The following is a 21,291-nucleotide window of genomic DNA, read 5'->3' as shown; positions in this document are numbered from 1 at the left end:
ACTTAAGGGAAAAGAATTGCCTTTTTGGGGTCAAAATGAGTTTTATTTATTAGCCTATTTAATTACTCCCCATATATAAAATACATTATTTGTGATTTAAAGAGACATCATAAAAGGAATCTCTCGTGTATTCTGCAGTGGGTGGTAAAGAATTCCTTTTTCAACCCAAAAGAGAAGGTATAAATAAAATCAGAGCTATAAACTGGTAAAAAGTTCTGCAGACAAAGGGAAAATGATATAGGTCAGAAACTCAGAACTACTTAAAGAAAGCACATTAGAGAAGAAATAAAGATAAAATAACATCTTCAGTTTACTTCATTTTCTTATACTTAATTGATCTAAGAGATAACAATGTTTTCAAAAACTAATAGCAACAATATGCTGTAAGTATAGCTTATGAATGACTGTAAGGTTATAAGAAATAGAAAGGACAAACTGAAAATACTGTTGTAGGTACTTGTACTACCTGTGAAGCAGTATAGTGTTACTTCAATGTGTACCTGGATTGGTTACAAATGCAACTGCAAACTTCAGAGCAACCACTAAAAATGTTTGGTTTTTTTTTTCCCTCCTCCCTCCCCTAAAAAAGGTTTTTAAAAAAAATACTATAATTGGGCAGCCCTGGTGGCGCAGCGGTTTAGTGCCGCCTGCAGTCTAGGGCGTGATCCTGGAGACCCAGGATCGAGTCCCACGTCGGGCTCCCTGCATGGAGCCCACTTCTCCCTCTGCCTGTGTCTCTGCCTCTCTCTCTCTCTCTGTGTCTCTATGAATAAATAAATAAACAAATCTTTAAAAAAAAAACTATAATTGATATGTTGAGAGAAAAAAATGGAATCCTATAAAACACTCAAGTAAAACCACAGAAGATAGAATAAGAGAAAACAAAAAAAAAAAGAAATAAAGAACAAGGGCAGTAAGTAGACTGCAGTAATAAATATGAGAGATATTAATCTAACTATATCAATAATCCTTTAATAAGTGCATGGATAAACTGTGATACATCCATAAAATAGAATATTCTTCAACAATAAAGAGAAATAGGTATTAAGCCAAAAAAAAAAAGACATGGAGGAATCTTGAAAGTATATTGTTAACTTAAAGAAGCCAACCTGAAAAGGCTGCATACTGTATGATTCCAATTACATGACATTCCAGAAACTAGATGACTATATGCTATGGAGAGAATAAAAAGGTAAGTGGTTACCAGGAGATGGGAAAAGGAAGACACAGACAGAAAAGGGGAAAAGGGTGGCAGGGTGGGGATGAACAGGAAGAGTACAGGGGATTTTTAGGACACTGTAATGATTCTGTATGGTACTATAATGGTAGATAACATGGCTTTATAAAACCCATAAACTTGTAACACCAAAAGGGAACCCTAATTAAACTATGGACCTAGGTATTAATAATGTACCACTATTTCTTCATCAACTGTAATAAATGTACCATACTAATGTAAGATATTAAGAACAGAAAAACTGTTCAGTTAATTGTATTTAATACAATGCAAAATCATCCGATAGTAGTGTTCTTACTCAGGGAACTCAAACATAAGAATTACAAGACTTCAGCTTATTGATCTGGGTAAACTACACAAAATCAAGCTGCTGTTTTTTAATAATACTCTAAGTACTCCAAGAGCTGTCGAATCCTAATCATACTGAATTTGTAAGACTGGCTAGAAAGTAAAGCAGAAGATGGTACATATTTAAATACACTGTACTGTACTTCCAAGTTGTATATGTTCCAAACTATTAGCAGTAATAAAAAATATTAAATGGCTAAGATAATGATATTTTTAGAGTGAACATGAAAAGTTTTATAGTGCTGTATTTCTCAATGAAACTCAAATTACTAAAGCATCCTATTTACTCTGCATATATTTCTGAACAAAAGATAGTAAAATTATATCTGGACTATGATGGATATATACAACTCTGTATTTGTCAATACTCATATAATTCTATGCCTTAAAGAGTACATTTTAATTTCATATAGATAAATTACCAAAACAATTAAAATTTTAAATTTTAAACGAACAGTAAATAGGGATGATACAGAGAAAGGAACATGTAGGGGATGTTAAAGGTAACTGAACAAGAAAAAAGAAGAGCTGGGATCCAATGATCTTAATCTTCAGAGTTTACTAGTTATTTGTTTGTTTTTTTTTCAATATAGATGGTTTCTACATATCCTTTTTTTCTAACTTAACTTTTTAATACAATTATAAGCAATGTAAAAATTACTACAGTAAAGATAATATATGGAATTCAATAGTAAAAATAAATATGGAAGAGGATCAGGATTACATAAGATATGATCTCTTGTTTGTGTGCTTTAATTTACACAAATAAGTATGTATATATATAAATCTTACATATATAATACAAACATACATGCATACATATGTTAGTAGATACATAACACTTTTTACTGTTAAATGAACACTTGTTGAAGGGAAGCAGGGAAGCTTTAACTGTTCATCTTATACATCTTGATGCTGTTTATATTTTCAACCTATGTACATACAGTACTATACAAGTATTTTTTTAATGTCAATAGGGTTAACTAAGCAAGGAGATTATGGGTAATTTCATGTTTCCTCCTTTATACTACTCATTATTTTTTTAAAAAGTTCTAATGAATATTATTTTTTAAATTTGTTTAAGATAACACATAGAATTATAAATAATACCTTAGGTACTTAGTTTTAAAAATCTGTAATGACTATGAAAGGAAAGTTAGAAAATTAAATGTTCAACTGATTAAAGTATTCCATAGATATATTCTAGAAGTCCTATGTGTACTCAATAAAAAGAAGTAAAAAAGACATGGAAATATGTTCATAATATGAAAAGCAGTAATAAGAAAGAACATCCAACCTCATTTTGGGAAAATATTTAATAATATTTAATAATGTGAAGATTATTATGAATTCATTCAACAATTAATTACAGAAATTCTTTTGTGTAGCAGGTACTGAGCTGGGCACAGAAGGTACAGTAAAGACTAGCTGCCCTCAGACAGGGAGCAGAGTAGGGAACTGCAAGAGAAGGAGAACACATACAGGTACAATCACCAAAAAGAGCCATTTAAGTACAGTGGTACTATGGTAAGCTGTCTTCAGGTATAATCCCTGAAAATTCCTCCCACTTCTAAATGTTCCTACCACTCCTCTCATCAAAAGTAGAGTCTCCTTCTCCTTCTCCTTGAACCTAGTCTTGCAACTTGCTTGGATGAGGAGAATGTGGCCTAAATGACACTAGGCCAGTTCCAAGCCTAATATAAAGTGGCCTCAAAGTTTCTAGTTTTCTTTTCTTGCTGCCCTGAACTGCGATTTACTTCATTATGGTCCACAACTATCTGAGGAGAGGGACAATCAGGTGAAGAGAGGCCCTGAAGGATAAGTGACAATAGGTGAAGATGGAGCGCTCCAAGATGGAACCAAGGTACCTCAGTAGACAACAAGCATTGCAGCCCGTGACAAAAAATGAGGGTACCCTAGAGCCTTTGGCCTAAGTCAGCCTGTTTCAATGGGCAGCAGATGAAACAGAGACAAGTTGTCACCATCTGCCCATGACCAAATTTCTAGTTCACAGAGTTATAACCAAAAAAAAAAAAAAAAAGGCACTTTGAGATTATCTGTTAGGCTACGAAGGTATGTGAGACAAAAAGTGGTGCTTGAAAAGGGTACTACTGGAACAGAAACCTAACCCATTGGCTTTGCATACAGAGGCAAGCAGAAGCTGAAAGGGCAAGAAGAAGACAGGGAACTGTTAGAGCAGTAAGGAAACTGCTATACAAGGCCAGGAGAAGAGGGGCCCGTATTATATACTGGCAGAATTATGCTAAGCATAATTATCAGAAGTATAATGATTTAGAACAATAAAAATATACCGAGTGAACCTGGAGAATAAGAAGATTCCCAGGCAAAATATTCAAAATGTCACTCGTTTCTTTATAGCCAAGTATGAGAAGGTAAAAGAAGAAAAACATGAGCTAAAGAATTAAAAGTAAAACTTAAAGGAAATAGTTCTAACCATGAGTTGTTTGGTTGGAAAATAGTTGTTTTTCATCACCAGCCTCTACAGATAGCAAAAGACTATCAAAGAAACAATATGAAGACAAAGATCAAATCCAGAGCACTGCCCATAAATCATAAGCTCACAATCATCAAATCAAAAATTCATCTGTACAATTCTTTATTAAGACCACAGAAAGAGGGACACCTGGGTGGCTCAGCGGCTGAGCATCTGCCTTGGCCCAGGGTGTGATCCAGGGATGGAGGATTGAGTCCCACATCAGGCTCCTTGCAGGGAGCCAGCTTCTCCCTCGGCCTGTGTCTCTGCCTCTCTCTCTTGCGGTGTCTCTCATGAATAAATAAATAAAAATCTTTAAAAAAAAGACCACAGAAAGATTTAAGCAAGTGGGCTTATATTCCCTCTTAGGTAGGCAAAAGGGCTCCTAAGAAGCTTACAAAATCCTAGCTTGGGATCCAAAGTAGAGAGAGTCCTATCACTTAAAGAACTGTGGATGTGACTTTTGCCTAATGAAATGCACTTATAATCTGATATACAAAAATCCCACAATGTTTAATAGAGTTCTATCAGTTTGGATTAAAATAAACGCTGTTCCAAATGAGAAGAGGCCTTTAGGTTTTCAAACTGTCACATATATGAAGCAGACTGAGGTATAAACAAGGCCCACTTCTTATGGAGAAGTAAAAATGAGTCCGCAAGTAGAGCCAAGAGCCCAAGGGACCAAGCCAAGAGATGAGAAAAGTGAAGAATTATGAAACCACTACCAGAAGTCAGAACCAAGCCCTAATTGGAAAACATTCTTGGAACACCTGGGTGGCTCAGTGGTTGAGCATCTGCCTTTGGCTCAGGTTGTGATCCGGGGGTCCCGGAATTGAGTCCTACATCAGGCTCCCTCCGCAGGGAGCCTGCTTCTCTCTCTGCCTCTGTGTCTGCCTCTCTGTGTATGTGTGTCTCTCATGAATAAATAAATTCAATCTTAAAACAAAAACAAATAAACAAAAAAAAAACATTCTCTGTTCCCTAATTAGATTTCAGAACTGCTTTGGACAAAGGCTGCTATATGCTTCCCATTCTTTCATTCTCCACTAGGAATGTCTATTGTGACTAAGAATTCCTGTCTCAAAATTGTATACAGAGTGAGTGGTGGGATAAAACTTCTATTCTTAGTTCACAGGTATCCAAACCAAGAGAAGCTGTACCCAGAAAGACTCATCCATATCTCAACCTAATAAAGACCACAAGGTAATGGATTTTGAATCTGAGGACCTAACTGAATGAGATTTCATGGCATTTTAGGAGGGCTGAGTACTGCATGTTGGAGACACACTGAATTGTCCATTAGAAGAACTGTGAAAGTCCATCTGCAAAGATGGCTACCAACAATTCCTCCTATTCTTGAATATACACATGCTACTCCTCCCATCAAGGAATGGATCTCTTTCTCCTTCCCTTAAATATTGGCTAACATTGTGGTCTGCTCTGAAAAACAGAATGTAGTAAAAATGATGCTAGGCCTTAACAATCCAGTCTATCCTCCTAGAGAGAAGCCAGAAGAAAGAAAAGCCATGGTTGATGAACAAATAGTCTACCCAGAGAACAAATGAGGTGTCTCAACTAAAAGCCAGCACCAAGGCCACCTTGGATCCTCCAGCCCCACTAAAAGTTATCTTAGTCAACATCTCAACGACCAGAGCAAAGTGTCTCCTACCCAAACTCCTGACGCAAATTAGTGAGCAGTAATTCATACAATAATAGCTGTGATTTCAAACCAAAATTTTTGGAGCAATCTATTACACAGTAATGGATAACTAATACAGGTAATGAGTGCAGCAAAGACTACAAAGGAAAAGTACTGGGTACTTTTTAAGAGTCAGTATTAGGGATGCAAATGTAATTTGGGTAAGTGGGAAGGTCTCTTGAGAAGTGATATATTAAATATTGGTTATTTAACACTATTTAATAGAGAGGGAATTATAAACAGGAATTTTTGTTGATTTTAGTTTTTATTTTCCCAAATTTTCAACATTACGTTTTACTTTTGAAATAACAAAAATATTATTTTGTTAAAACTGCCTTAAGGATACTATTGGCTTCTAATGTATTAGTTCTACTATACTGAGATTCACTATGTCTAAAATATATTTTCTCATGACAAAATATGCAAACATTTTAGGAAAACAAAAGTTTTCTTTTAGCCTATGTAATTGAAGAATGTACTGTTCTGATTATACTAGCATTCCAGAAAATAAACAGCATACATTGGTTTAAAAATTTCTGAAAGATTAGAATGTGGTAAAACACATTTAACCTAAAACTATACTGCTTATAATTTAATGTTACAATGATTTTTTTTTGGGGGGGGGGACTTCCTTTAGGTTTACACAATTCATCATAGTTATCATCATGAATAGATGTGGATAACATAAGACTGAAATAAGTTAAGTAACTGATAACGGAATTAGGAATAGAAATGATCCTAAAAGACTGCCATAATAGACTAAAACCAACCAGAAAAAATTACACAGTAGTAATCAAGAGTTAAAAAGAAACCACAAAAGTACAAGAAAAAAAATGATCCAATGTATGAAAAAGCCTTGGGCTGTAGCTGGCCACAAGTGTATTAGCCAATAGCAGGTAAGCCATATAAACATGAAAAATGTTCATGTGGTCTTGGACTTCATTAACACATTTAACTTTATATATATATAATATAGGTTTATATTATAAGATAGATTTTATATAAAATATTTTATATTTTTTAAAAATATAATATATATTTTATTATGTAAAATATAAGCCTATATAATATACAATGCATTTTACTAAGGGAATATAGTGACAAGACCCAGGGAAGGAATAATCTCACCATATTTAGGACAAGTCAAACTATATAAGGAATATTAAGTCCATATAAAGGAAATGGTTGAAAAAAAATCAGACAAATGGGACCTCCAAAAGGAAGACCTTCTAATTTGAAATACTGCCCTAAAAGAAGAAAGCTCTTTTAAAAATTCTTTCATTTTACAAAATAAACTAATGACTTCTATGTAATGGGCATTCTGCTAGGCACAGGGATACAAGTGAAGAATAAAATAAATATTGTCCCTGTCATCCTACTTAGTCTCGTGGGCATCCTACCACTGGAAGACCGTTAGCAGGCACCAGATAATAATCTGTCAAGCGTATCATAAAAGATATTTATGTACTTTGCATAAGGCTGAAATAAATGACCTCCAATGTTACTTCCAAATCTAAAGTTTTATGATTACTTACTTATAGCATAAAAGAATTTGTTATTCTGAGATAAATGTTTAATGATTAATTCAAACACACACACACACAAACACAAAGGTTTTTAAAATATTATCACCTAATAAAACAACCGTGTCAATTCATGTGTTCAGCCGTTACAGACAAACTACTTAAAACTAACTTCAAACCACATTAGAAATATCCAATTTCAAATTTTTATATCATTTCAAATAACAAACTTTAAGATTTTATTTTTAAGTAATCTCTACACCCAATGTGGGGCTCAAACTCACAATTCTGAGATCAAGAGTCATAGGTTCTACCAATTAAGCCAGCCAGGCACCAGTCAAATAACAAATTTTCTTTAAAATCTCCTTATCCTAATGATAATTTTACCCAGTGAAAATAACTCCAAAGAAATTAATATTTACGATTTCTCTGGGATGTCTTATATTAATCAATATACCTTTCCATGGCTTTAGCTGTATAAGGCAAATGCATTTCAATACTGTGTTCATCTTCATCTGTCTGCAGAGACATGCGTTCAAACATTCCTGTCTTCCATAGTTCTCCGTAAACTAAAGAGATTTCAAAATATAGTAAAACAAATATATTAATGTATATCCTTATTCTGTGAGACTCCACTCAGTAACAAAAAACTACATGTTTTGGCAAGAAACAGAAGTACCACATAACATTTTCCTTCATTTTTAACTTTAAAAAAGATAAAACTAGCTTTTTACATACCAAACAAAGCAATAATACATGTGATAACTACGGCATTTTCATATGTCACACAGTTAAATAAAAGTAATAATTCAAAATTTTCATCAGTTCTTTTCATTACATCTAAAATCACCTCTGGGTCTAAGCTCTTCCTGGACTTTAATCAGCACATGCCAACAAGAATACAGTTGATTAGAATTCCTAGTAAAATATGGCAAAGCCACTGGTCTACATACTCGTGAGGTTAATAATATAGTTTTTAAGTTGTGTTTTGTTTTATAATAAAATTCCCACATCAAATGCCTACCATACCAAGAGCAGAAAATTCCTGTAAGGATGCTATTTTCCTCAAAATTAAAAATTCAGCTTCTGGGACAAGAACATAAATTCACATAGTACTACGCCATAAATAATCTTAAAATGACATAGTCATTCAGACCCTTCTAATTAATCATACTTAAAAATGGATATTATATAATGAGAAAAAGATGAAATTTAACATGCTAAAAAAAGTGATATAAGAATTTTTTTTATCAGAGAAGAGAACCAACATTTTTATAACTATATACTTAAATGGGTTTTACCAATATCAAAGAAAGAAACAAATGATGGCATGGCTTTTCTGCAAAATTATACCTGATTAAAATCATTCATTCCTTCATCAGGAGGCTACCTAAAACCAAAATTTTCTGAATGCCCCAACAAAATTTTAAAAAATAAGGTATGTCCCCTAAAAGCATCACAAGGAGTAATAAGGCTAGTTCTACTCCAGCTTCATTAGTAAAAATTATTCTAACAACAAATTACTAATACTCAGGGATAACTGAAACCCCCAATTATGAAAAATTAGGCCTAAAAAATAAGGAAAAAGAGGTGATTGTCTGTTTTGCAAATGGCTTCTCTCATTCTTCAGAAGAATTTGTTCCAAGATTTCTTGAAACAATAAGCACCCAATATATTTAAAATATAATGTGATGAACTGGAGGAATACACAGCAAGATCATGAAAATGGTTTCTGGGAAAATAAACTGAATTTAGATAAAAGGAAAATTCTGAGTCAATTGTGTACGGTAAGTAAAAGAATATTTGTTATGCTATTCTCTGTACTGTTCTAGATTTTTAACATTATGCTCCCACTCCTCCAAAAATATTATTATGAAGTCAAAAGGTTTTAATTTACACATTCAATGTATAAAATGAGACACAACTAAAAAAGATCTGATTTCTAGAATCCTATGGAAAAACATCTATCAAAATACAGACATGTTTTAAAAATAAAATACACTTAAGACTTATGTAACACTTTTGTTTCAGAGTTTCACTTTTTCACCCCCACAAAACTCATTTGAGAATGATGGCCTATTTACAAGGAAAGGGATATATACAGAAGCAGACTAACATGCTCAGAATCTTTCTTCAAGTTGTTGTGGGTACTAATTTCTTGTCTCATGATACAGTGAGTACAAGGCACTTCCCTGAATACACATATAATCATAAACAGTTGGAGACTAGTTGACCTGACAGATTTTTGCAGCTGGCAAAAAAACTCTAGTTGTCTTTTATGCATATAGAAGATCATCTTTCTTTGCTTTTGCTTTTTGCAGATAAGTTAAAATCAATTTATTCTTTAAAACTAGATTTAATTTATAATATTCATATTTTTAATTTTTAAAATTAATTTATTATTATTATTTTTAAAAAACTTTTAGCTGTTAAAAAGCTGTAAGATTTCTATATACTTACTCTTTTGGTCAATACGAAGGTCATACAGAGGTGTCCTATATATATCCACACTGGAAAGTGCACATCGAGAGAGGGGCACATGATGAGAAGGCCCAAGGATGAAAATTCTCCGGCTAGGAGATATACAACAAAAGCACAGAACAATTGCAATTCTATACAAACCTTATTAAATAAAAGGGAAAAAATGAGTAATTTTTAAAAATCATATGTGGCACCATTTTCTATCTTGACTGATTTCATTTCATTATCTACTATTATGAGCTAAATTATGTACCCCTAAAGTTTATGTTGAAGTTCCACCCTAGTACCTCAGAGTGTAACCATATTAGGAGATAAGATATTAAAGCATATCATTATGTTAAAATGAGGCTATTCAGATAAGGCCTTAATCCAATGACTGGTGTCCTTATAAGAAAAGGAAGAGATTCCAGGGGCACATATGCACAGAAAGGAGACCATGTAAAGAGGCATCAAGAAGACAGCCATCTGCAAACCAAGAAGAGAGGCTTCAGGAGAAACCCACCCTATCAGCACCCTCATCTTGGACTTCCAGCCTCCGGACTGAGAGAAAATAAATTTCTGCTTTCAGTCACCTACTTTGTGGTATTTTATACAGTACCACCAGCAAACTAATATACCCACTAATGATTTGCTTAATTAATTTCAACTTTGTAACTATATTTTTTGTTGGAAGGCCTTTAAAAGAACCATTTTCAACAACAAAACATTTTTAACACTTGGGTGTTCTAGTTACTGATTTATTGATCTACAGTAAATCAATTGCTATGCTTAAAATCATCTCAGCATTCACAATGCCTACGATACAGAAGGTTTTTCAATAGCTATATTCATTGAATTTAAACATTTCATCTATTAAATAAAATCTCCAAATTCTAAACATGTCCTAAATTTGCCTCCTAAGATCTACCATGACTTTAATAAAAACACATGATAGTATAATTTCTAAAACTCCATACAAAATATCATTACAAAGAACCATTCTGATAAAGCTATTTCCACATTTCTACCATAGCAGAGAAAAAAGGAAAAATTGTTGAGAAAAATTCTGTATAATAAGCTTTCTCTGTTTCCATTCAAGTAGATAGAAGCCATTCCCAAAAACAAAGAAACTTGATTATGTGTTATTTGCACTGTAGCTAAAGAAAAGAACTGGGCTAAACCATAGCTTAATTCTTTACAATCCTTTTATCTTGACATCAAGAGTAAAATTAACTTCCCCTCATTTTATCACAAACATCCTCACAATCTAAATTCCAAAACCATCCATTTTCTCTGTTCTCCCAGATTCTTCCCCCACCACACACACACAAACTTACAGACTTGAAAAACCAAAACTATGAGAAAGAAGGGGATAGATGATAAGCTATGTATCTAGAAAAAATTAATTACTACTCACTGCTCAGTTAATGGACAAAGACTGAGATATTAGCTAGTTCTTTCATATCAAAAACTTGCAAGTGAAGGAATGTGCTTAGGCAATATATTTATTTTCATAAAATTCAATGACAGCTAAGAAAATTAACCTATTGTCTGCTATATGTCACTTGCTGTGGTGGGGGGAGGGGATGGTAAGGAAGATATGGATAAGGAAAACAGAGATTCTCAGTTTAGAGTCCCAAAACTTCCTCAGGATGTCACAGATAGCAAAAACATAAGACTTCATCCACAGGCCATTTCTAGTCAAAAACATAATCTCTTCTCTTCCTTTCCTCCACTGCCAATATTCACTTCCTATCATCACCTCTATGAGCAAGCCAACAGCCATTTCCAAAACAAAAACGATCAAATCAAATTTAGATTCCTGAATGAACAAAAAAGATACCACTATGCTCTCTCAACAGTCCATAAACATAATCACAATTTTCTAAATTAAAGTCTAATGTAGCATATAGACAATGGTAACTCTGAGTGTTCAGGTGACTTGCCTAAGGACAGGTATTACATGAACCAAGAATCAAGTATGAAAAAGGCAGCACTTTTATTATTGATGAATGTATTTCTATGACAAGGCAGAGGAATAGAATATTTAAAATAAACACTCCTAGGAAATCCAGCATATATAATTAAAACATGAAATGACTTAAAATATTGATTTAAACCCAAGGCACAGACATATTTCTAGGTAAGTGTAACAGGTTGTAATAGTGACCAAAATATGAGCACTACTCCAGAAATAAACACCGAAGGTCAGTTTGGAAAACCTAATTGTCCCCTCTAATACCTATTTACCTTGTCAGCCTTTTTGCGAGACCCAATCTGGATGAAAAGATAAGACTGGTGGAGAAAAGAGCCCCACACATTTGAATTAGCCAATTGTATACTCAACAGATTCTTTCCAATCTGACAGAAACTCACTCATACGCAACACAGGGAAAAGGAGGTTTAGTTCACATCAATATGAATCCTTACAAGTGACGAACCCAAAAATAAACCAAAAATAAGCTAGACATCATTGAAAAGGAGGGAAAAAAAAGTGCATAGTAGTAGTAATCTCAAAATGAGTCTCTTTGTTAGCTGTGTGCTAACAAAAAAAAATAATGTAAATAAAAAATAATGCTCGCTCTTTTCTTTGGTGGACGGGGGCTAAATTGCTAGATCCATAAACGCCAAGACCTCAGGAATATTTTGAAGAAAAATAAGTAATATGGGCATTGGAAGCAATGCCACTTTCTTTCCAATTTAATTGCAAAGTGCTTTGCCTTTAAATAAATAACTTACAAATATTAGCCTATCATTACTATTGTCACACATGTTAAAAAAAAAAAAAAAAAAGACCAACCCTTAGTATGATAAATCAAGAAAAAGTCAAGAGGTATTCTTTTAGAAATAAATGTAGTTTATGTGTAATACCTCCAGAGAATTCACATTTGTGGAGTTACTTACTACAAGAAGTATAGTCTGTGCATCCAATAAATAAAGTTACCTGCATATCTGCCCTCATAAATATTCAACTACTAATTCTAAATAATGGAATACAAGTAATTTTTAAAGATGTTTCCTGGCACACAGGAATATTTTAACTGAAGAATTAAACATCATGTGGCTCCAAAGAAGATTCTTTGGCTCTTTCAGGTTACTATATATCTTGAGTTCCAGGTTTTCAATTAAAGTTTTAGTAACAGAAAAAGATTTTGCAACAATAAATACAGGAAAGAACTTACTTAAATATACCATTTTCTAAATTCCTTAAACAACCAAGGTATTCCTTTTAAAACATAAATTAGATTCCATCATTCTCCTGCTTAAAAAGTCTTAATCAGAGGATAAAATGGGTTCTAAAGTCTCAAATGCACGGCCCCCTCTTGATTACTTTCCCCACCTCCACCCCTTGGTCACAATAGTTTATATACTGGTCTTGCAGTTCCTTGATGACTGGAACACAGCTCTGCCTATTTCAAAGCCTTCACAGGTGCTATTGTTCCATTTGCTTGGCTTAAAAATGATTTCCTCAGAAATGCCTTCCCCAACAGCCATAATCTAAATCCAATCACCCTTTATCATAGTACTTCTCAAATTGTGAACTGTACCTTCCAAAGAACCTCTCAAGAAGTGTACAAAATCAAAACTATTTTCATACTAATGAGGAATTTATTTGCCTTTTCCACTGGGTTGACATTTGTACTTAGAGGGAAAAAATGAGGCTGGTAAATCACTAGCACAATAGAACTATGATCCACAGATTAATCAATAGATTGATAGAAGCAAAGGTACTGGTAGTCATGTATTCTTTACCTTCACCCACACCAAGGGTTTTTTTTTTTTTTTTTTAAGGCCAGTTTCACTTAATATCATTAAATCTTGAACTCTGAGTACAGTTTTTTAAAAATATTCTGTATGACAAAATGTATTAATTTTGTGGTGATAAATATATAAAGCACTTTTGCTATCTACAGAATTATATCTCAGGGAAAACATTTGTGTGATTGTAAATGTGATTAAACTGGGCTTTTTTTTCATGGGACACAATTTTTACTTCAAAAAATGACTGTAGACAAATTGCAGTTACTCCAATTTAGGTATTTGGCAGAAATTTTCTAGAAAATGAACAAAATAGGCCTGCCACTTCAAAGAAAACATTGCCCAAGATATAATTGAAGCTTTTAAGTGAAAATTAGATTTTTGCAAAACTTCTATCACTGTGAGATGGGCAGCTTCCCAATAATTAAAGATATTTCTGATGAAATTTGTGGTGATATTAACAAATGTGGCTTTTTGGCACTGTATGATGAAATGTCAACATTCAAAAGATCTGCATAATTCAGTTAACAAATATCACCTAAATGTTCCATGCAAGATATTACAAAATGATGCAAAGGTAAAAGATCCATTCAAAGTAAGACAGCACAAAAAGATGATCCTAGTTGACATGTAGGGAATGGATTAGTGTGGAAGGTAAGAATGGATCTAGTGGCAGAGAATTTAAACTTCTCTCCTGGACTGTTATTTTTTTCTTTGTACTTCTCATAGTTCCCAGAAAAATGTTCTTTCTCTATTTTCTCAAAGGACTCTGAAACACTGCCAAGCTCAAGGAAAGCTACTTTCAAGAGAATATAGCAATGACTGTCAATTATTTTTAATGCTTGGATCTTCAGATTTATTTATTCAAAATTCAATTATTATATATTAATTACAAAAATAAGCTGATAACATCTTCATGCATCATTTGCCTCTCTTTTTACTCACCTCTTTTATTATCATCTTAGTCCTTAGCTCTCTTCCCTTTTCTCTTTTCCTTCCATTATCAACTTATTTAATACATCCTTTTTTATCAACTTATTTAATACATCCTTTCTGCATCTACCAACATAGGTTCTCATCTCTCTAATGTTGCTAAGCTAAATTTAATTCAGGAGTATCCTTCTAGCAAATAATATCCTCAAATAGAAAAGGTTTGAAAAAGGTTGTCATATTAACTAACCTTTATTATAGGCCCAAATGAAGGAAACATTTGAAAATCTTTCCAATTCATTTATTTTTGTTCTTACTCATGAAATAAATTAGCTGAAATCATATATTAAAAATGTATCAAGAAGTACTTGATGAAGACACTCCTCAAAACACCATAAATGAGGCAGGGCTAACTAAAACCTCATCAATTTGGCAACATTATCAATTTTTTATCATTAAAAACTTACTAAAATAATTTCCAGCAAAGGCATGATACAATGTGCAGAGCACACTACATAAATATAAAAAAGAACAGTTCTTTTGTTTTAAAAATCTGAACAATTTGCTCAAAGGTAAAGGATTAGGCAGTGGGGTGAGACTTTCTTTTTAAACTCAGGGCTGCTGTGAGTTACTTATTTTGAATTATTATGCTTTACCTCTACTAGCACAAGTCTAACCTAACAATCAATATTTGACAGAATTAAGATGATTGATTTTACCTACTTATATAGTATATGTATAACTGGCATACAGACTGGAGCTTAATACCTGTTCACATTTGTGAATTAACTATTTCAATAAAATGCTGGTCAGCAAATTAAGTAATGGGGATGGCTATTTCTAGTTAAAGCTTTTAAAAGTTCATAAATTTCTTATTTTAGAGAGCAGTATATTACTTAAGTCTCAATCTGCCAGATAAAAATCTTAAAGCTAATTTCAGAGATCTCACTGAATTATTAAGAGCTAACATACTTCAAACACCATATTAAATTCACTGTCAGATTCTAAAATAACTCAGCTACCTCATCTTGTCAATGAGAAATTATTTTCTTTCATTAACCACAACTTAACAAGTACAATAAAGAATTTTAAATCACAAAATGACTAGGATAGAACAAGGCACTTTGCATTCTTAAAGATGCTCATCTGGTTTCAAAGAGAAATTTAAACAAAACATTTAACCCTAACATTTCCAGAACTAAGCATTCTACCAACAACAACAAAAAAAACCTAAATGTAAAAACCAAATGTTCAATGAAAAACAGTATGAAAACTTTTCATAACCTATATAAGGTATAATAAATAGTCAAATTCTTAATGAAATCAAGTATATAACAATAAGCATGCAAAATCAAGTTACTTCTGTGACAAAGTGGTTATGATTCCCAACCTTCTCCCACTTAAACAAAACTGTGTATTACTTACGTAATAGATGGATCCACTTGTTTATAGGCATGAGCAGCACAAGACCCACAGTATGTATATCCTGCATGGCTACAAAACAAAATATTTTTAAAATTTAATTATCAGATTCAAAATTAAGATATTCTCAAAAAAAACCTTTTGAAAGAAATATAACTATGGTAAACATCACAGAATTGAGTATATAGATTAAAAAAAGCAATGTAGCTAATGATGTAAACTTTAGCAGACAATAGAGAACACATAATTGTTCTATGTTCCAATTTTTAATTTTAAAAAGTATTTTATAATTTTTTTGGTCTTGAGAACAATTAAATTGAGATAGCCAAGGCTTACTTGAAGTTGCTAATGAATACTAATAAATATGAGTTTTTAACATTCTTCTTCAATGTTATTAGCAGACTATTACATAACAATAAGACCAAGATCAAGTCAAATCAGACCAAAACAAATATCCTACAGTAACAACTCACCTTATTTTTCTAACTTCTTATTTTTTAGACTTTTTAAAACATACAGTGTTATATCAGTTTCAGGTATACAATATATGATTCAAGATTCTACACATTTCTCTGTGCTCATCAAGAAGTATACTCTTAATCTCTTTTATCTATTTCATCCATCATCCCACTGACCTTTTCTCTCTGGCAACCACTAGGTTTGTTCTATTTAATAGCCTGTTTTTTTAATCTCTTTTATTCTTTGTTTATTTTGTGTTTTACATCTTACATAAGTAACATATTTTATTTATCATTGTCTGACTTATTTCACTTAGCACTTATACCCTGTAAGTCCATTCATGTGTCACAAATGGCAAGGTCTCCTTTTTTTTAAATTTTATTTTAAGATTTTATTTATTTATTCATGACAGACACAGAGTGAGAGAGAGGCAGAGACACAGGCAGAGGGAGAAGCAGTCTCCATGACGTGAGACTCAATCCTGGGTCTCCAGGATCACACCCCGGGCTGAAGGCGGCGCTAAACCACCGGGGCTGCCCAAGGTCTCCTTTTTATGACTAATATTCCATTGTGTATGCGTGCATGCATGCGTGCGTGTGTGCGTGTGTGTGTGTGACATCTTCTTTATCAATTCATCTTTTTTTTAAGATTTTATTTATTTATTCATGAGAGACACAGAGAGAGAGAGAAGCAGAGACACAGGCAGAGGGAGAAGCAGGCTCCATGCAGGGAGCCTGATGTGGAACTCGATCCCGGGTCTCCAGGATCAGGACCTGGGCTGAAGGCGGCGCTAAACCGCTGAGCCACCCAGGCTGCCCTCCATTCATTTTTTGATGAACACTGGGTTGCTTCCATACCTTGGCTATTGTGAATAATGTTGCGATAAACAAAGGGGAGCATTTATCTTTTCAAATTAGTGTTTTTGTTTTCTTTGATAAATACCAAGTAGTGGAATTACTGGATCATGTAGCAATTCTACTTTTAATTTTTTGAGGAACCTCCATACTGTATTCCACAGTGGCTGCACCAATTTGCATTCCCATCAACAATGCAAGAGGGTTCCTTTTTCTCCACATCTCACCAACACTTGCTATTTCTTGGCTTTTTGAATCTAGCCATTCCTAACAGCTGTAAGGTGATTTCTCAATGTAGTTTTGATTTGCATTCTCCTGATTAGTGATGTTAAGCATCTCTCCAACGTGTCTAATGGTCATCTTTATGTCTTCTTTGGAAAAATGTCTACTCAGGTCCTCTGCCCATTTTTATCAGATTGTTTCTTTGGGAAAAAAAAAAAAAAAAAGATTGTTTCTTTGGTACTGAGATATACAGCTTTTTTTTTTTATTTTTTTATTTATTGATTCATGAGAGAGACAGAGGTAGACACACAGGCAGAGGCAGAAGCAGGCCCCATGAAGGCAGCCCAACGTGGGACTCGATCTCGGGTCTCCAGGATCGTGCCCTGGGCTGAGGGTGGCACTGAACTGCTGAGCCGCCCCTAGAGCTTCTTTATATATTTTGGATATTAGCTTCTTATCAGATATATCATTTGCAAATATCTTCTCTCATTTATCAGATGACTTTGTTTTTTTGATGGTTTCTTTGCTGTACAAAAGCTTTTTATTTTGGTGTAGTCCCAATAGTTAATTTTTGCTTTTATTTCCCTTCCCTAAAGACATAACTAGAAAAATGAAAAATGTTTCTACAGCTGAAGCAATCTCTATCAAAATACCAATGGTATTCTCCATAGAGCTAGAACAAATAATACTAAAATGTGTATGGAACCACAAAAGGCCCCAAAGAGCCAAAGCAATCTTGAGAAAGAGGAGCAAAGTTGAAGGTATTACAATCCCAGATTTCAAGACATACCACAAAGTTGTAGTAATTAAAACAGTATGGTATTGGCACAAAACAGATCAATGGAATAGAATAGAGGGCCTAGAAATAAACCCACACCTATATGGTCAATTAATCTATGACAAAGGAGGCAAGGATTTACAACAGGGAAGAGACAGTCTCTTCAACAAATGGTACTGGGGAAACTGGACAGATATATGAAGAAGAATGAAACTGGACCACTTTCTTACACCACATACAAAAATTTGGAATTTTCCAAATGGATTGAAGACGTAACTGTGAGACCTAAAACCATAAAATTCCTAGAAGAAAATAACTCACTTCTTCTGTGTCTTTAGTAATAAGAGAATTGATGTGACCTTCTGAGTATTGTGCCTTTCATTTTCTCTCCCTATTACTCTTCCCTTTCATCTTTTGGTTTCAGAATTAGATTTGGTTCTCTTATCACTTATGGACTGACTTTTGTTTCCTGACCTCATTTTTCTTTCTTGACTCATTCAAGTTACATGAGTTTAGACACATTTCTCTGGTGCTTATTTATTAGTGTGCGGACAGTGATATGCCGGTAAATATTTAACAACTGTCTCTGCAAAAAAAAAAAAAAAATATATATATATATATATATATATACACACACACACACACACACACATGTGTACATAAACTTATTATAAACTTTACTGAGAGAAAAAGATACGCCTGGGTGGCTCAGCAGCTGGGTGTCTGCCTTTGCCTTTTGGCATGATCCTGGGTTGCAGGATCAAGTCCCACATCAGGCTCATTGCAGAGACCCTGCTTCTCCCTCTGCCTGTGTCTGCCTCTCTCTGTGTCTCTCATGAATAAATAAATAAAATCTTAAAAGAAAAAAAAAATAGGTATCATATAATTTACAAATAATGAAAAATACATAATTCTCTTTATTGAAAATTCCACATAGTCAATTGATTGCTACAGAATGCTTTCACTGATTTTTTGCTGAATTCTTATATCCATAGCCAAGTAATGGTTGCAACTGACAAGGGTAGAACAATGAAGACACATGTCTGACCTGTGTGAGTTCTCTACTGATTAGCTAAGTTTGAAATATTATAAGAAATATTTCCTTTCATACTTTCTTACACTTTTTTATAAAGTATAAGGCTACAGACACAACATAATCTTTTTTTTTTTTAAGATTTTATTTATTTATTCATGAGACACAGAGAGGCAGAGACACAGGCAGAGGGAGAAAGCAGGCTCCATGCAGGGAGCCTGACGCGGGACTCGATCCAGGGACCGTAGGATTACGCCCTGGGCGGAAGGCAGGTGCTAAACTGCTGAGCCACCCAGGGATCCACTAGACACAACATAATCTTTAAGTTTAATCTGCATTATTAACATTTTCCCCCATTTCTTAAGTATAGACAATCAACAAACGTAAATCAAGCCCTGATTATAGAAATTTGCTAATTAATGTGGAGTAATTCATTCTTGCCATAACTGATTTCAGGATGCACAGTAAACTGAAAAGACAAAACACAGACTGGGAGAAAATACTCATAAAGCATACACCTGATATAAGTTTATATCTGAATATGTAAAAAAAATTTCAAAACACACCCAATATTTAAAATAGGTAACCAGGGATCCCTGGGTGGCGCAGCGGTTTGGTGCCTGCCTTTGGCCCACGGCGCGATCCTGGAGACCCGGGATCAAATCCCACGTCGGGCTCCCGGTGCATGGAGCCTGGTTCTCCCTCTGCCTGTGTCTCTGCCTCTCTCTCTGTGTGTGACTATCATAAATAAGTAAAAATTAAAAAAAAAAAAAAACAAGTAAAAAATAAATAAATAAAAAATAAGTAAATAAAATAGGTAACCATTTTGCAAGACAAAGAGTTCTGAAGATTGGCTGCAAAATAACATGAATGTGCTTAATGCTACTAAGGTATAAGATGGGGGGCACCTGGGTGGCTCAGTCAGTTGAGCATCCAACTCTTGATTTCACCTCAGGTAATGATCTCAGGGTCCTGGGATTGAGCCCCAAGTCAGGTTCTGCACTCAGTGGCAAGTCTGTTTGAGGATTCTCTCTGTGTCTCTCCTACTGCCCCTCACCCCACTTCTGTGCAATCATGCACATGCTTCCTCAAAAATAAATAAATAAATAAATCTTTAAAAAAAAGTAAAAGTACTTAAGATGTTAAGTTTTGTTATATATATTTTACCACAATTTTTTTAAATAGGGAAAGATATTAATAAATACTTCAACACAGAATATACTAGGATGGCAAATAAGCACATAAAAGAATGCTCAATATAGTTTAGTCACTTGGGAAAGGCAAATTAAAACTACAAAAAACTACCACTAAACATCCAGTAGAATAGCTAAAATTAAAAAGAGTGACCATACCAAGTATGTTAAGGACATAGAACTGAAACTCAAGCTATGCTTGTGGGAATGTAAAATGTTACAATCACTTTTGAAAAGAGTTTGGCAATTTCTAAAAAAGTTAAATATACTCCTACCATATGACCCAGCCTTCCATTCCTAAGAAAAATGAAAGCATTATAACTACAAAGATTTGTACATAAATGTTCATCCCAGCTTTATTTGCAACAGTCAAAAACTGGAAACAACCAAATATTCCTCCAAAGATGAATGGATAAACAAACTGAGGTTAATGGATTAACAAACTGAGTTAGGGGGGTCTGGGTGGCTGTTGGTTAAGCATCTGCCTTTGGCTCAGGTCATAATCCCCAGGGTCCTGGGATCTAGCACCACATCCAGTCCTTGCCCAATGGGGAGTCTGCTTCTCCCTCCTTCCTCGCCTCCCACACCTGCTTGTTTTCTCTTTCTATCTCTCAAATAAAGAAAAAAAAAAATCTTAAAAAAAAAAAAAAACTGAAGTATAAAAAGTCTTTCAACAAACCTGGGTGGCTCAGTGGTTGAGCACCTGCCTTTGGCTCAGGTCATGATCCCAGGGTCCTGGGATCAAGTCCCACATCAGGGTCTCTGCAGGAGCCTGCCTCTCCCCCTACCTATGTCTCTGCCTCTCTCTGTCTCTCTCATGAATAAATAGAATTTTTTTTAAGAAATTGAGGTATAGTCATATAATGGAATACTCTTCAGC

General features: G+C 34.0%; 1 protein-coding gene across 1 annotated transcript in view; it reads right to left on the bottom strand.

Annotated features, from left to right (window-relative positions):
• Positions 1–21,291, bottom strand: part of MEMO1 (mediator of cell motility 1) — a 121,504-nt gene that overhangs the window by 29,315 nt on the left and 70,898 nt on the right. Inside the window, exons 4-6 of the mRNA XM_077843685.1 lie at positions 15,876–15,944; positions 9,762–9,874; positions 7,759–7,870 (exon numbers count right to left, since the gene is read on the bottom strand). Coding sequence (XP_077699811.1) covers positions 7,759–7,870; positions 9,762–9,874; positions 15,876–15,944 — 294 coding nt within the window. The remainder of the gene's footprint in view (positions 1–7,758; positions 7,871–9,761; positions 9,875–15,875; positions 15,945–21,291) is intronic.

Source organism: Canis aureus, chromosome 12, assembly GCF_053574225.1.
Source record: "Canis aureus isolate CA01 chromosome 12, VMU_Caureus_v.1.0, whole genome shotgun sequence".
Lineage (NCBI taxonomy): Eukaryota > Metazoa > Chordata > Mammalia > Carnivora > Canidae > Canis > Canis aureus.
The sequence above is the reverse complement of the archived record's forward strand: the minus strand, read 5'-3'. Positions and strand labels throughout refer to the sequence as shown.